Source organism: Aulonocara stuartgranti (genome assembly GCF_965226115.1).
Source record: "Aulonocara stuartgranti genome assembly, chromosome: 16".
Lineage (NCBI taxonomy): Eukaryota > Metazoa > Chordata > Actinopteri > Cichliformes > Cichlidae > Aulonocara > Aulonocara stuartgranti.
The window spans coordinates 9936624-9955101 of NC_138952.1; the positions used below are offsets into that span (position 1 = coordinate 9936624).

At 41.6% G+C, this 18478-nt stretch overlaps 1 protein-coding gene across 1 annotated transcript in view; it reads right to left on the reverse strand.

Moving 5' to 3' along the window:
* Window positions 1-18099, reverse strand: part of clasp1a (cytoplasmic linker associated protein 1a) — a 93531-nt gene extending 75432 nt beyond the window's left edge. Inside the window, exons 1-2 of the mRNA XM_082508368.1 lie at window positions 17924-18099; window positions 13656-14331 (exon numbers count right to left, since the gene is read on the reverse strand). Of these exons, the coding sequence (XP_082364494.1) occupies window positions 13656-13853 (198 nt within the window). The 5' untranslated portion in view covers window positions 13854-14331; window positions 17924-18099. The remainder of the gene's footprint in view (window positions 1-13655; window positions 14332-17923) is intronic.
* Between the last annotated feature and the right edge of the window lie 379 nt (window positions 18100-18478).

Below are 18478 nucleotides of genomic sequence, written 5' to 3' on the forward strand. Positions count from 1 at the left end.
ACTTGTGCTATACTCTTTTAAACGTGTTTAATACACACATAGTCAAATACCAAAACAGACGTCAAACACGAGTAGAGACAGAGCGGAGTTTTGCCTAAGCACACCAGACTCCAAAAAAGAAACCCAGTTTGACACACACCTCAGCCAATCACGGCTCTCCGATTGGCTGCATGTGATATCAGGAATAAACAAACAGTGGAGCTGCAGCTCGGCGCTGTTTCTCAGAAGAAAGAGAGGAGCGAGCTGGAGGCCAAACAGAAGAAAACTCATCAGGTGGAAAATGAGCTGATGTCCTGGCACACGGCGTTAATCAGCATCAAAACGTTTCTAGCTCATTTACTGCGCTAGTTTTAACGACACTTGATGGAAGGCTGTGTGAAAAGGAGTTCAATTTCCTCCTTGAAGGGCTGGAATACGAGCAGACAGACACACTAACTTGGTTGGGTGTGGGCGGAGATATTTTTCCTGCTAACTCCAACTTGTTTAGAGACGAGATCAATTTCGATTCTTGGACTCCACAAGAGTAGCTTTGCATAATTCGCAGTTCACAATAATCCTTCTTTATCTGATACTTGGCCTCAGTCTATCCTATGTAGCAAGTGGGTGGATGAGAGATGACCACAAAAAGGGTGATCCCCTCTCTATGACCCCTATGACATATGAGTTAGGAAACAGCAGATATATATGACAGAAAATAAAAGAAATGCTTTAATATGAAACTGCTAATTTCACATTTACATAATAGCTGAATAAATCTACAAACTGGATAAATAACAGATTAGTTTTGGTTGCACTTTGCTGTGTATTCTGGGCCTGAAATGAAATATTTAAACCTCTAACACAAAGTTAGTGTCATCCATAAAATGCTGTGACACCTGCCAGGCAGGACAGAGGAGGACATCACTCTACCAGCAGAGGCAGCGAACTGTCAGGACGAACAAACTCAAAGAGCTGACTCAGTGTGTCGCCGTGGGGCTGCAGGCACACAACAACACGGGGCTGCAGTTTGGACTGATCAAAGTTAAATTACAACCACAAAGGCCCACTGTGGAAACAGAGGGACAACAGGCCAACAGCATCTGCACACATCTGTCTACATTTAATACAATCATCAGATGGAACTACATTAAAGTTTATTAATTGGAGCTCTTGCACTGGAACTGAAAGTTTGGATCGGCACATCCATAAATTAAACACAACATTTTTTTTTTTTTTAATCTTCAAAAAGTGTAATTGTTTTCGTTCTCCAGTGTTATGGTGCTTATTCGCAGGCTGCAGTTACTTATTCATAATGATTTTATTTCTTTTGTGTGCTCTACTAAAGACATAGATATTAAATATTTTACCTTATGAATCCACTTTATTGTATGTATTTTATTTAGCTTTTTACTTTCTCAGCTCATTTAACGTGTAGTTGTAGTTTTGAATTTTACCTTAATGAGTTACACATTTATTCTACTTTACTGAAGATATTTTCTTAGAAGTTTTGGCTGCTGTAACATAGAAATTTACCAATATTGGTGATAAACACAATCAATACTTATATCTTCAGGTCATTATTCATAGAGTCTTAAAGAACGGTGTTTAGCAACATTATGAACAAGCAGTCTTATTATGGATGGTGAGAGCATTCACCTGAGCACTCATATGAACATCATGGATTCTGTTACATGAATATAAAGAAGATGCACAACAGTGAAATCCAACAGAGCAGATGTGTGTTGTTCATATTAATCATTCAGCACAAACCAAATCACCTTCACAGCAGTGCAGTACTTTTATATTAATGTAAATGCAGATTATATCCATGGCAGTACTATGACATTGACTTTAACAGGACTGCCAAGCCCCAAATATAGCTCCATGTATTATTGAACCGCATTCAGAGACAAGGAGAGCAGAGAAATGTTACTAATGAATAATTCAGTTAAACTGATTATGTGTATTCCACTTTATTGTTCTCTCAGAGTGCGACATTTCTTCTTCTGGAGCCAAAGCAGCTGATGATGGTGCTGCTTCTCCACGTTAGTCCATCGACAGGTAGATCACTGTGCAGGAAATTTAAGAAAAATAAGAAACAATGTTTGCTGTAAGCGAGTGTATTTGGTACATGCAGGTTTCCAGGGAATTACCCGAGGCAACAAATGCTAATCTGAGTGATCCACTCACCTGAAGGTGAACTCGACTGCTTCAATCTTCACGTGACCTAGCATGGTATATCTCTACATTTCTGCTGCTCTCTGGACTGAGGCCAGCCGAAGGTAGGTACAAAGAAGGGCACTATAGGTAAAATACCATCAAAAACTTAAAAAAAAAACAAAAAAACAGTGGCTGCATTAAAAGTTTGGTTGGAAAAAAAATGTTCCCAAAAATTTGAGAAAAAAGTTTTAACTTAGAATTCAGACTACGAGCAAACAACACCTTTAGCGACTAGCTTAACAGTAGCACATAGACGACATCATAAAGCGGGACCAGATCTATACAGACATCTCAAATCCTGCCAGAAGGTGGCGTCTGCCACTGCCTGGGCTGTGTATAACCCCTCAAAATAACCCTCCTCATCCGTTTCCTGATGTCTGACAGCATCGAGCAAGATTATTACAAGCACCCCTATGGTCCTCACATCACAACAGTATGGTCCAAACAGTTAAACACTAGAGAAAGTAGGAAAAGATCCACAGTGAAAATTTGATGACCTACTGAGGGAAAAATTTCAGTGACATTAAAAGTCTGTTATTAAGCTGACCTGCTCTGCAATCCTGTAAAATGTGTGCAACGTCATCATAACACAGAAAAACAGGGTGGCAAGCTGACATAACTTGACCATACAATGACTTTATTTAAGATTTGATGCATCATTTCATTAAAAGCATTTCTCTGGCTTTCCTCTCCCTCAGCTGTAGAGGTTTTTCTGGGTTTTCTGTCCATATCACAGCATGACGAAGCACATTAGTCTGTGGCTTCCTTCCTAGGCTAGGCTGACTCAGCAGAACAAATGGCCTAACTGATAACCAGATACAGATGTTGGACAGAGTCGAGCAGATCGAAGGAAGCAAACACTGTTAAAACTAGGCCGTTGAAAGCAGCACAGCAGCCGAAACTTTGTATTTACATGTAGCACAAATTACTGCTTTTACATCAATTCAACAAATATCTGGATTCTTTCCAAGTACCACAGATGCTCTCAGTGTTTCAGTACCCCTCTTCACCTTCCCAACATTAACAGTGAGTTACATTAGCGTAGAAGTTAACCTCGAAATTGAGTTAACTAATCAATCAACCTTTGTGGACACAGGCCCTCACCTACGGTTTCGTGGGTTCAGTTAGGAAAAATTGTCAAAAAAAGGAGTTCCGTGATAGAGTTCAGCGTTTTATGACTCTAAATGAGCCTCTGGTGGGGATAAGTTTACACTGAAGCACATTTTATTAGCATATACTAAAGGCAATGAGGCAGTGTTCGTTAATTTATTCAGACTTTTTTATGCTGGTTCCAAAAATGTTTCAGTGCATGAAGAACTCAGAAACACCCTCTGAAAATGCTGCTGGGCAATCAGACGCTGCGTTGAGACGACTCAGGACTGTACAGCAGATCTGTGCTGCTCAAGTTTTCTTTAAGGTGATGCTTTGCCTGATGAACTTTCAAACTCACAGATCAAGCTCTGGTATGTTGTTCCACTTCCAAATACTTCAGCCCAGTCTAGCAGGTAATACACAGATCAAAGAGCTGACTTTCACCTTACTGAAGGGCGTCTCCTCTGACTGACTGCTGCACTGATCATGATGCAAGTCCTGAAGCAGAGGCTGAGATATTTTCTGCCACGTGCTGCACTGCAACACTAGAGTCACAACGTTACAATGGACAGCAAACTGCAGGCACAACATCACAGTCCACACCCGCTGGCCGCTTTATGAAATAACATGTGAAGGTGGAGCGTGGGAGGAGGCAGCCTTAAGGGCCTGAATGTTGCTACTCAAGCCACAGTTGACCACAGTTCAGGTTCAGAGCTGTAGTCAGATAATAAGCCTTTTCCTCTAGTACCTACTTGGCTCAACTTGGTTTTTGTTTTTTTCCATTTCAATTAAGTACCACTTGGGCACATGGAGTCGTTATAGCAACACAGCCAAACACAGCCAAAATCATTTGCATGCGACGCAAATGTCACAACAAAGGAGGACTTGAGACGATGGTATACCTGCTGCTGTGTATGGCTATTTGTCAGACTCGTGGCCACTGTGCTGTCTTTTGTGTAGCCAGTTTCCCCATTGCTGGCTTTCAAAAATGGCAGGCACTTTCATGACTCATCGAGTGATGAGTGACACCAGTTGGTGGCTCAGATCACCTCAGATCGTTTGGAACAGCTGCAAAGTAGGTACTAGAAAAAGGTAACTGGTACCTGGTAGAAAACGAGTTGAGGCGTGCTGTGCCGAGTAGGGCTGCCACGATTAGTCGACTAGTCACGATTCCATCGACTATCAAAATCGTCGATGACTAATTTAATAGTCGACGCATCGTTTGAAGCTTTGTAAGATCCCAAAAGACGCAGGAATAAGTACTAGGATTTAAGAGTGTAATAACGGAGTGAAACAGAAGATGGCAGCAATGCATCTACAAGGATGCCAGCTGCTATTAAACGCCAAAGAAGAAGAAGCAGTCTCCAGCTGTGTCCAAATTCATGGGCCTTCGGAGGCCGCACTTGTAGGCCGATTACGTTACAGCGACGCGGCGAAGGCTGTCCAAATTCGTAGACTGCTCTAAATACGGCCGACAAACATGATCTAGTAGTCACTTAGATAAATTAAAAAATTTCTTGTTTGGCTTTTTTCAGTATTTTATTTGTTCCAGAGTAAATCAGTTTGGCTGAGATTAAGTTATAGTTTTCAACTGGCTGAATAAATGTCAAACAGAAAACTGATTAAACAGAAGTGTGAGATGGTAGAATTTACTCCAATGTCTTGTTGTATTTTAGATAGCAAGGAGCAGACGGCTGAGTTTATTAAACTCCACTGAGACAATCCGCAAATTTCATTAAAAGTTTAATAAACTATCATCTTGTCTTTATTTTTAGTTAGCTTACAGCTTGAAGAAAGGTATGTGCTAATGATAGTTATATAAGAGGAGATGCATGCTGGTGCAATAAGATGTATGTTTTACGTTCAATGGATGCATGATCTGATTAGTCGACTAATCACAAAAATAATGAAATGAAGGACTAGTCGACTATCAAAATAATTGTTTGTGGCAGTCCTAACAACAATACAACTGAGCAACTTAAACACACTGGCAGGGACGAACTCTGACGGATGAATCCTCAGGCTGCTGTGCTGCTGATAAGACTCTGTGTATGTTATAATGACAAAGGCAAACCAAACCAGGCTGAGCTGACTCAGTAGTCTCTTCTATGTCTATCTGCCAGACTGTCGTGCTCATCAACTGCCAACTAATTGTTTACTGGACAAAATTTCAAATTCAATTTACATCGGGGAGGATTCAGCAAGACAGCAGCAGGGTGAAATCAGACTGTCTTTCACAAACTGGGGGATTGAATCACACATGGCTTGTTGGCTTATGTGAGAAAAAAGGGGGAAAAAAATCCTCAAGCTGAGCAGATTAAAGAAGAGAGCAGATTACGTCTGGGCTACAGAGGGTTCCCCCCCACAGGACAGAGTTTTACTGGCAGAGGGGTGGGAACCAGGAGAAGGGCATTTACAGCTGCTGCTGGGGACGGTACAGTGGTGAACAAAAGGAACGTCTCCAACACTGCGATTCGTTTAGATAAGAGGGGAGGCGGGTTTCACAGGGCTAAAAACAGGACTGCAGACATGATAACTAAACTGATGAGTAACGAACACATGAAAAGGATGCTTAGTGCTTCAGAACATTAGGTCCATCCCTCCATCTACTAGCCTGACACCTGACCCCATTAGAATAAGCCTATTTATTCACAGTAGCTAATCTGTTTAACATTTAAGCATCATTAGAAAAATTCATGTCATCCATGAAATTACAAAATTACCAAAACTTTTACAGAAAAAAAGCCTCTATAATCTACTAAAGGACAGGAAGGTGGTAATTAAAACCGAGAGAAGCCGTCAGGGATCACTGACTGTTTTTAGCGGCTTGTTGAGATTAAATAGAACAAGATACAAAGCATTAAAACATGTTAAAAACACAACAGCCTTATTAAATGCAGAGTACTTTGGGCCCGGAAGCAGGATTCATCACATCATCACTTAAAGACCGGATAGGCTCAGGATGTCGGAGAGGGGTTCAACTGGTGCTCTAAGCACTTGTTGTCATTAACTTTGTTTTGTCCCTTCTGTAGTTTATGGAAAATATCTAAAAAAAAAAAAAAAAAAAAAAAAAAAAATCATATGAAGATAAACTCTTTTTACTCAGAATTGTCCAAACAAAAACCTGGAGAGCTTCTAAGCCAAACTCCACACAGTCTGAAGGATTTGGGTTTATTAAGCGGATACCGCACTGGATTCAGCTTTAATACCGTTGAATGGTAACCTTAATCCTGACGGCATTAATGGTGAATATTCCTGGTTTGGGTTATTAGGGTTCATCAAGGTAAAGGGACAATTATGTGGATTCTGTACATGGATTTATTAGAATCATTTTGTTATTCACAGTTACCCTGCTGATGTTTTTTGAGTTTAAATACCTGATTTCTTACTTTTTCAAACTGCGGTCCCTTTATTATTATTATTATTCTTTTTATTAATAAAAGCTGTGTTGTGTTGCCCGTCAGTCTTCTGTTCAGCGTTCCTGAGGACACGGTTTAAGTCTGGGATTAACGACAGAATTAGTCCTTTATGTGATGTTTGCTGCAGTGGTGGTGTGGCCGTAATTGGGTTAAGCCTCAAAATTTAAGACGGGTCAGCGTGACACTGTAACAGTACTTAATGGTGGTAAAGTCTGTTTACCACAGAGAAACATCAATGAAAATATGAAAAGGCTATTTCAGAAAGCTCTTATAAAGGAACACCTGCCCTTTGCTTTCACACTTAAGAAATGTAGGATTTTGTTTTGTTTTCCTTCATTTTTGTCTCTTTTTTGCGTTGCAGTTTCCCCCTCTGAGCTCTCTCTGCACACATCTTGACAAATTAAACTGAGATTAACATTTAACGAAGGATCCAAAGTTCTCCGCAGAGCTGAAACCGGTTCAGTCAGAAAGTTTTCCCGGAAAACACACTCAATAATCCTGGTCAGTTTTCCATAAAGAGATTTAGCCACGAATCCAAAAGTGCGTTGGTGTGTGTACAAAAAGTGAGTGAGTGAACTCTTTGCTGTCATTCAAACAGAAACACAAATAACGATGTCATAGAGATGTGTTATTGATCGAGTAAGTTCATGCACAGGAACGTAAGTGTTCACAGTATTTGGGAGGGATCTGATTTTTGGAGAAAAAGAACAGCAAAACAAATGCAAAAGAGTATTTGTTTTTAATCCAAATTATCTTGTTTTTTTCTGGAAGCCAAACGCATACCTGAAATTCTAGTTTATTTAATCACCCAGCCCAGCGCTCTCACAAAGTAATTATTAAAGAACTTTCTTCCTTGAACTTGTTCAAATGTTTCATTTGCCAAGTACTTTGTGACACAAGAAAAAGGTATTTTAAGAGGAACACTTCTTTGATTTAAATAATTTTTGTTCCTCGGAAAACACAAAGCTCCAAGTTTCTGTTTTAAATAACAATTAAATCCTTTCTTCTCACGACGCAGCAAATACAATACACGTCATACATCAAATCATCTTCCCTGTCAGTGCTGCTTTGATCCTACCTCCATTATTCGATCACGAGGAAGTAAAATGCATTTGCTTTGACTCTGTTTAAACAACACAACAACAATAACAACCAAAGAGAAGAGAATGTGTCCTCTTGAAACCACAGATCAGGTTTTCCTGTGATCCTGTGGCTTTTACTCATGATGTCAGCTGAACACAGGCAGTGTCCCGATCACTTAGCAGCTAATGTGGAAACTATTTAGTTAGAGAAAGAGAGAGGGGTAGAAGGGGGAGAGGGTGATGGATTCATTTGCCATAAATGGAGGTTTGGTGGGGATGCCTCTGATACCAGGCAGCTGTTTCAAGAAAGAGCTTTACAGTCTTTTATAGTCGTCTTAACTAAATGTCAGCTTTCACTCACTTGGTGTGCTTTTATTCTGCGCTTATCTTTTGTTTAGACAGTAAACATGAGATACGGGTTAGCTGTGAGGTCAAGGTCAGGGGAAAACACTCCGTGTGGAGGGGCAGGATATTAGTCGGGAATATAACAGAGATTTCTAATCAATTCCCAGAATGTGTTGTGGAATTAAACAAGATCCGCTCCCTGATGATACTGAAGCTGATCCACAAAAGGTCATTTAGAGTTAAATTGTTATTTCTTGCAAAATTACAAAGTAGATAAGAATATCTTTTATATGACTTCTGCAGGATTAACTGTCAGGATAAGATGCACGTTGAGGCTGAATCACATGACTCTGCATGTGATACAGCCTGATACAGTCCTTTGAACAGATTTTTACATTAACAACTTATCTCTCAAGTTTTGCAGTTTAGTTATAATTAATCTTAATTTTCAGACTGAATTTTGATCCTGAATTCTTATTATGGCTCATCATTATTTGGAAACACCTTAATTTGAAAAGCAAAAGTGTTGAAAGAGACTCTTCAGACAAACAGGTAAATCATCAGAAGACCAAAATGCATTACTGGAAACACAAAGGAAGTGCTGAATTTTCAGCTTGCGTGATCATCAACATTATGATTAAAGGTCTAGCTGGGCCAAAGCTGGTTTTCCCTGGTTTCAAAATGCCTTAATTCCAATATACTGCACACATTTAGCAAAAAGTAACTTAAGGCTAGGGATCCCGATCGGCTCGATGCATGCTCAGAATCATCAGGCAATCGAATAAATTCTTCTTTAAAAGTTTCCTGTATTTGCACAAAACACAAGATTTTAAACAGCTTTTTTGGTCCTGCAAGTTTCACTTTTTCCATCATCTTTGCTGCAGCTGAATTCTCCCAGAGATTTATAGTTCAGTGTCTCTCTCTGTCTGTGCTAAAGTCACCAACAGCATACAGCACGAGGCGGCTCAACAAATATTCTTAGAGCAAAATTAAACTGTTTCTAAAGCAACTCTGCTCTGTTTTTCAAACCAAACAAAAGACTCGAACAAGTTCACAGACAGAGGACTAGTGTGCGCTCCTTATCCTAATCTCACGGGGGGACTTTCAGCCTGTACAGTATTTATCATATCTTATCTGACAGCCTATCCAGTATATTCTTGTTGGATATAACAGACTGTGATGTGCAGGATGCATGAACATCAGGCCTTTCTGACTCTTTGAGTGACTTTGTGATTCATGCACTTGCAATTTCAAACAAGAACAGTCATGCTGGCAGATGACAGACACCTTCTGAAGAAAATATCCTACTTGTGTGCGTGTGTGTGTCTTTTCTTTGTGTCCGGGTGTGCCAGGTCAACAGGATCCTTCCAGCTGTGGTTTCAGCTGCCGAATCATCTCAACAGAAGCGTGGAGGCAGAGATATGACATCACAAGGAGGCCTGTCCTCATGCTCCGGATAGATTTATGCTTAATGTGGTGGCTGTGTCACAGTCACCTGAAGATTCAGACTAATCCTCAGAGTTCCCCTGTGATCAATCAGCACGTCAGTTTATTTCTTTCACATTTACGGTGTGTTTGTTTTCGTTTCCACTGCCTTGTGCGATAAAGGAAGTGCACCTGGCTCTTAAAAAAACAAAAACAAAGCAAAACAAAACAAAAACAATATCAAAAACAAAAATACAAACAAAAACCATGATTTTTGGAAAACTTCAAGCAGCTATCATGCTTCAAAGATATTTTTTCAGGGGACTGCAATCATTTTTGAATAGAATTCCGATGAAAACCAAATTAGTAAATTATAATAAAAAAAAGAGGCAAATTAATGTCATTTATGAATTCAAGTCCACCGCCTGTCTAGGTTGTGCATTAGGATGAATTTTCTGCACTTTTACTGTTGATGGATTTTGTGCCACAAGCAGAAACATAAAACTGTGGGGAAAACAAACCATAAATAAGGATGGGATTTGCGCTACAGCCTCCACCCACCATTCCTTTTTCACACTTCCTGCTTCAAGGAGACGAGCTGGTGTCCTGTTTGTAACCGTCCATCATGCCTCCGTTCCTGTGCCTCGCTCTCCGTTCTGCCATGCAGAGGTGGGAGTGGGACTGACGCTGACGGCAGTGACGGTTTCTGGGTTGATGAGGCTCGAAGTCATCGCTCCGACAGCCTGGTGTCACCTGTGATGCTGCTCAACCGTGCAGGAGACACTTTTGCAGGATCAGCTCTTGTGCAGCTTTGTCTTACAGGCCGGCAGTGAGGCACCAATGACATTTTTTACGTTTTTCTCATTTTTGCCATTTCTCAAGTTTGTGTAAGTACAAAAAATAAGCAGAAAATTTACTTTGTTCCTTTTCCCCAAAGTAAATTCCCTTGTGGTTTAGATGATCCACGGATACAGCCATTTATGTTGTGTCTGCACCATCACATGGCTCCCCTGCCTCCCCTGCTCTGGGGTTTCAGTCAGCTTAGCTTTAAGTGTTGGTGAAATGTGTCTAAGCTTATGTTTTGTCAGTTTCTGAGAGCAGGATCTGCCTTTATGTCCTCGTATAGAAGCTCCTATTAGTTCTTCCTCAGCATAAAGCAAACACAGGTGGGTGTTTTGTGGTGAAGATGCTTCAGGCTTTCAGCCTTTAGTTGAAACTAAATCACAGTTTTACAAAGACACAAACAAATGCATAGAAACGAGACTGGACAGAAAAGTCGTCGGCTTTTGTTTGTGTCTGAAGTGAAAACCCACCAGCTGACATCATCAAAGACGGGACAGGCGATTAGCAGAGAGGATGTAGCTGAATGACACTTCACTTTGAAGTTAATATACAGCTTCTATTCCCCTGCAGGGGATATGATGTATCAGCAGTTAACGTGGCTGATTAACACAAGAAAACCATTTCCCTCTGCTAAATGTGAGGCAGCTACCTGAACTGTGTGCAGTTAAATTGGAAGTCAACAACTAAATGTTATCCATAATACACTTCTCAGGCAAAGTTATGTGCCTCCTGAGGAGCTTCACAGTGTTTACTGCAGAATTAGATTCTGAATGTGGCCACAGCACATCTACTCTATATGCTTTGTGACAATAAATAACAGAGCTCCGCCTCCCTCAAACAGACTCCATCTCCTCCATGTTGCTCTGCAGCTGGTAGTCCTGGTTCTCCACCTGCTGCAGTCTCTGGATAGAGTTATCCTCCAGCTAACAGAGGATTTCCAGAATAGAACTAGCACCACCATCACCAGCTGCAGCCCAACATGGACCAAAAGTCAGTGTGAGACACTCAATCAGGGCTGTGCAATTAACCAGCTTTTAACTTCAGTTATAATTTTGGGTGTCTGTAATTATTAAAACAAGATAATTGAGATAAAAACCATTACTGTGCTGACTTTTGGTTTTGCGAGTCTTATTTTGCCCTTCAGCACATCTTTCAATAAAAGCAACTTGAACCAAGTGCAAATAATAGTAAAATGTTAATGACAAAATGAAAACAAATCACACAATACATGTGCAGCTTGCTCAAGTACAGAGTATGCAATGAGAAACACTGAAATTGGACCCATGACAGGACAAAAAAATTTAGTTTGGCAGCAGCCTCCTCATATCTGCCCCTCCATCTGAGCTACAACCAGCGAATTAAACACTCCTAACCCCAAACTGCAAACTCTTTCTCTCAGGCATGCACCAGACATCTCCCAGCACAACCATCGCAGTGCCAGATGTGGTCATTTGAAGCACACAAAAACCACCATCAGGCTCCGCTGGACCAATGAGACTGCAGAAAAAGCAATACAAGTGAAGTCCTTCCCCATCCTCGCAGAGCTGCAGTATGTAGGGCATCGAGGGCAGGCTTGGCTTTGTTCAGGCACATATCTCTGACATTTTCAGGCCTGCAGAGAGCCAAAGCAGCATATCGCAACGTGAAACCCGAGCTTTGGTAAACAATGTCTTCTTACAGCCACGGCAGAGAAAAGCAATCAGTGTTTGGGCACGGAATGAGCTGCTGATGGAATCGCTTTTCAGGTCAGATAAAACTGTGCCCTGGATTGAACTCCCAGAATAAAGTCCAATCAATCAGAGAAGAATGCCATCCAACTACAGGGCAAGGGAAACAATAATGCTAGTCTGAGGAACAGTTTGCCTTGCAGCGCTGCAGTGATGAATACTGAAAATTCCTGCTCAAACAAACTACAAAAGCTCATTCTATGAGTTCACAATAACAAGGAAGTGCACCTCCTACACAAAAGGAATAGTTTTGATTGGAATCTGTTATTCATGGAAGGTAAACTGTTATCATTCGGCCCTAGGGCAGGGATAGCTCAGTAGGTAGAGTGGTTGCCCCATGATCGGAAGGTCGGGGGTTCGATTCCCCTTAACAGCTACCCTGAGGTACCCCTGAGCAAGGTACCGTCCCTACACACTGCTCCCCGGGCGCCCAATGGCTGCCCACTGCTTCACTGAGTGAATGGGTTAAATGCAGAGAGCAATTTCCCCACGGGGCTCAATAAAGTACAATAATGTACACACTTTCTTCTTCTTCTTCTTCTACATGACTCAGCTTTTACATAAAACCATAAAGTTGCTTCATCTCAAACATGAGCAGCTTTGATTGTGAGCTATGGCAGACATTTCCTAATAAAAACACCTTGAGCACGCTGTTAAACACAACAGGCTCTAGGAGGAGCGTTTGAGTGGGTGGAAAATGGGCTGTTAATTGTGGGGAAAAAAGCTCTTTTGCAGAGAAACATGAGTGCTGTGATAAACGTCTGTCTGCAGGCACGTTCACAGGTCCTCACACTTTTCACTTTAATCCCACAGACTGCTTATTAAAGAGGGATGTAGCTTCTGCTAAACCAAATCTTCTCTCTTTCTAATGACCAGCAGGGGGTGAAAATGAAGATAAAATTCTTATTGTATTGAAATATATGAGAAAACTTCTCATCTTCAGCACACCTGATCTCTGAGCTCAGTAAACACTTGGCTGGAGAGATCATGGTCTCTCTTCTTGGTTTCATGACTTACTGAATAAAACATGGAGCTCATTTTTAGAATTTCTGCTCCTATTTAAAGTGAAATAAACAACAAAGATGAGAATGATTTAGAGGAATTAAAAACAAATATATTACCCTATATTCTGGTTGGACTTTTAAGTGTGAAAAGGTCTTGAAACAAAAAACGAATGGGAATTAATTCATTCCATCCATCTATCCACACTCTTCACAGATTTTCCATCTTGGGCTAAAAAAGAAAAAAGGAAGACCTCTTGCACTTATATCCACACCTACAGCCAACTGAGAATCTCCCATTATCTACACATAAGTATCTTCAGACAGAAGCAGGAAACCCAGCAAGAAAATCTACAGACATGCATGAAGAACAAGCAGACAGGCTTCTTGCTAGGGCCGTAACACTAACCACTACTACACCAATAAACCACGCCACCTGTGAGGAATTACAAAGCTACTTGATCCTCTGAGGGGTGTCTGGAAGACACATCAGACACATCCTGAAACATCAGTCTAGTTTACCTTGAAGTTGCTGGAGTTGACCCAGGAGCTGGCGATGCCATCGACCATCTTGTCCAGCGCTGTCTGGTCCTGCTCCAAGTCATGGGACTTTTCCTTGTCCAGAATGTAATCAATGATCTCCTGGCCAACCTGCAGCCTTCGGCCCATGTCCTTCTGCAGGACCAGGGCCAGACAGTTTTCCATGCTAGGCTCCATCATTCTGCTGTCTGGTAAACACGCCCTCTGGCTTCCTCAGTCTGCCCGGCTGTTTGATTGACTGATCGCTAGCAATCCTCCACTGCTCAGAGCAGTGGGAGTGACAGCTGGACAAAAGGAGTTCCACTTGGTGGGTATGACCTGAAAAGTGAGGACAAAAGGAGGAGGCCACAGTACAGTCTGCTTGTGTTTGGTCCCTCGGGACAGGCCGCCTTTCTGTGCCAAGTGCTAGCCTGCTAGCAAGCTAATGGCTGTGCCCCCGGGATAGATGGAGTAGGGCTTGGGGAATGGCAGCAATGCAGCATGTGTGTGTCTGCACAGCAGCTGGGGGAAGTTTACTCCTCCCTCTTCTTCTCTTAGAGGAGTCGGAGCCAAACCACAGCAGCAGGCTGGAAACGGCGCTTCTGGCAGCAGATGGAGATGGATGGAGAGTGCTAGCTTAGAGCTCCATGACCTGTCCCCAAAACTGAACGGGGCTGCCCTGCAAGAGCAAGGAAACACAGAACGAAGGAAGGTTATTTCAGGCCATTATTGATCACATATTTATTTACATATTTGTCCAACAACAAAAAAAGAAACATCTCCCACTGCAAAAAAACAAAACACTGTAAGCACACAATGTTTAGCTTTTCCAAAATAAGACCAGATTATTAAGATAATGACCTTCCCCTTGTAGCTTGCTGCCTCTAACAGCCAGTGGATGGATTCCCACGTGAAGGATCATATCTTGTGGCTTAGCTGGTTTCAAAGTAACAGTTCCGGCTTCATGCAGCCAGCAGTATTTCTCTGCCATGAATATACTCCTAACTTGGCTTTACAGGGACATTTATTTTGTTGTCACCCTCCATTTTATGCTATGCCTCAAAGGCCGGGTGGTAACAACCAAATACTTCCCAGTGAATGCCAAACAGTATTTTTACTTCAAATGTAAGTAAGTAAGTAAGTAAAATTTATTTATATAGCACTTTTTAAGACAAAAACGCTGTTACAAAGTGCTTCACAAGAAGACATGTCAAACAAACAATATAGCAACATAAAGGAAGTATAAAAGCATATCAAACAAGCAATAGTACAATATAAATATAAAATAAAACAACATATTACGCATTAACATTACCCAAATGCCTGTCTAAACAGATGAGTTTTAAGCTGTTTTTTAAAAGAGGCCACCGTGTCGATGGTGCGTAGTGAGGAGGGTAAACCGTTCCACAGTATTGGAGCCAGGGTTTGAAAAGCGTGATCCCCCTTTGTTTTCAGACGAGTCCGTGGAATAGATAGACGACCGCTATCAGTGGATCTAAGAGTCCGCTTTGGAGAATAGGGCTGGAGAAGCTCCGAGATATAGATGGGGGCCTCACCTTGTAGAGACATAAACGTAAAGGTGAGGATTTTAAACTTATATCTATACTCAACCGGAAGCCAATGCAGGGATTTTAGTATAGGAGTGATATGGGAAAATTTATTGCTGTGGGTTAAAAGCCTTGCTGCAGCATTTTGAACCGCTTGGAGCCGATTTAGTGAGGCCTTAGATACGCAGGAGAAAAGTGCATTACATCCTCTGTAGTGTTTTTAACCCTCCATACACGCGTGGAGGTAAAAAAATAAAGCAATAATGCTTTTAACATATTTATTCATAAATTGATATATATATATATATATATATATATATATATATATATATATATATATATATATATATATATATATATATATATATATATAAAATTTTGAATCAGTCACCTGCGTGTACCTTACACTAATCTGCTCTCAACCACACATCTGCCCCCATCATTAAAACACAAACACAGGAGCTACACTCCCAATCGGCTCTATCACACCACTCCTCCTCTTTATAAAACTTGAAGGAATTCCTGCATAGCCTCTATCAGGTGAAAATTTAACCTGCATGTCCTCAAGAATAGAGATACGAGCCAGACTCGCTGGACTATGACCGTCACGGTGCCGTAAATATGTTGAGTACTTTCTGTTTATTGGACCAGCGGTAAACAGTGTGGGGACACAGAGCAGGTTATCTGCCTGTTTCACAGCTTTTAAAGTGAAGATAAAATAGCTAAAACAAATGACAGGATGAGACAATCAGGCTGTGTGTAAGCATATGTACGTGTGTGTGCAGCTCAGCACTACCAGCTAAAATTGGCCTGTCAGTTTGAGTCCATGGTCTGTTTTTTCCACAAAGCATGGATTTAAAAAAAAAGATACTGGAACGCCATCATTTCCAAACTCTCACCTCTGCCTGTGTGCTGCAGGCAGTTACAGATGATCAGTTGACCTGAGGGTCATCCCGGCCTGCTGTGAGCACTCAATTTGACCACACTGGGAAGTGATAAGCTGACACAAAAGCCCCTCTTTTCCTGCAGGTTAGCGACCTCACTGCCAGCGAAGGACACCGTTACTCATCGCTCTGGTCACATGGCTATATGACATTTGACCCTGCTGATTTACAACCAGTTTTCCTTCCTGCATTCGAGTACTGAAACGTGTAGGTTAGCATGGCTGTCATCTGCTCACTTTCATCCTTGTCTATTTACAACGTTATGTCACACACACACACACACACACACACACACACACAGGTGAGCTGCAGATTTTGACAGGTGGCACTGTAACATCTCAGAGCCAAATAATGAAAGTGAGCTGTGGTATTAAAACGTAAATAATGTGTTAAATCAATTTGCCAACTACTGCAGCAGACTAGTTTTAAGAAGCAGACAGCAGTGTGATGAGCGTGCCTCAAGCACAAGTATAAATGAGGAGCTGCATCGGCATCACAGTTCAGCTGAGCGATGACCAACACGTTAGCCATAACCGAGGCCTGAGAGACAAAGGCAGCTGCAGACAGTCACTCTACAGGTTCATCTAAAGAAAGTGGCTCTCAGCTTCATCTTAGCTCGAGCAGAACTAAACAGCAAGTGAGTTTGAGCTTTCAGGGAAGGGCCGAAATGCACCGCTGTAAAAGAAAAAGGTAGGCTTGAGTTACAACACAAGAAAAAACAAGAGCCTCAGAGTGAAAATGAAAGCAAAAAAATATTTTTCCTTATTATTTGTTTTTATAAGTGAGATTAAAATCTAACTCATCATCGTTATGTCAAGTTTTTAAATTAGAACATATCTAGTGCTGCTCAAAACAATGGGCAGTGAGAAGAAAACACCTAGTTTTACTTGGTGATTGTAAGACCCCCAGCTCACACTTTTTGGGGGAATTTCCTCCACTGAACTATCAGTAAACAGATCAAACATCCAGGTTACCAATGTTCGTTACTGTTCCTGGATATCACAGAGATCCCGCTGAAGGAATCAGAAGGAATCATACTGATGAAAAAATTTGATTTTGACACTTGAAGGAGGTACAAATGTTTATTCTGAGTATCTCCTGTACCTATGAAATTATGGGGGCTCAGAAATGCTGGAAAAATAATTAAAAGCCTTTTAATTTGGATAGATTTGTCACAGTATTAAGGTAGAATTATACAAATACACCAAAGTTATTTTTTATAAAAACTGCTGACAATGAGGGGGTCAGGTGGGGGCTGTTATTAATAATCCATCCATTCAATAGAACAAGCTCATTCGTCTGTCTTCGCACCTGTTTACTGTTTCAATGCTAACATGACTATTTACCACTTTTAACAGGCCACTCATTTCACTCTCACTCACACACACACACACACACTCACTCACTCTCTCACACACACACACACACACACACACACACACACACACACAGCTTTGCTTTTGTGCAAACGTTAGCTGAGCCCCTGCTAGCCTTGCAGCCCTGACAGCTCCCAGCCAAAGCCCGCTCCCCCGCCCCTTCCCCGAGCCCGTGTTCCTCCGCCCCAGCTAACCGTGAACCTCTTTTTCCTTCTTCCCCCCCATAAAACAGCAGGCCGGCCTCGGTCTGAGAGCCAGACAGGGGTGTGTATAGGAATAAAAGCTGCAGCTAGCCCTCCTAGCAACCTTTCAATGAAACGTCAGTCCACAGCCGGGGCGGCACAAAGAGAAAACCTGAGCAGGAGCCGAAACGGAGCAGCTTCATCACCCTTTCTTCTACTCACCATAACCTCCGCAGCTCGTCCTCACAGCCAGCCCGTGTCTCCCCGGGTAAATATCCTCACTTCGGCCTTAAATCTCTCCTGTGTCCGCCTCTCTTTCTCTCACTCTCTCCACCCGGAATGCTGCCTGCAGGACAAGAATGGGATCGTCGTGCGCAGGCGCAGTAGATGCAGGGATGATGTTGGCACTTGGAAGTCTGTCGCATGGCAATGCTGAAAAAAACAAAAATCCCCGACGGTGTGCAACACATAACACAACCTCTGGCGACATCTGGTGGACACACGGTGGCTTCACAAACGCGCATGTGTGTTTGTTTCTTTATTTGCGTAGATTTTCATACTTCAGGATTTTATGTTTGTTTAATTCCTTTAACTCCAATTTCCACTCAAACAAAACTTTTGGTTCTGTAAGAATTGTCTCCTGTAAGAGTAATAAAAACATCTCTTTACCTCTGCAGCAATTATCATGATTAATAATATTATTCAGTTCTCTAAAATATACAAATCTTCAATGAAAAGAAAATATCTACATGTTGATTCTCTTAAACTTGACTTTTA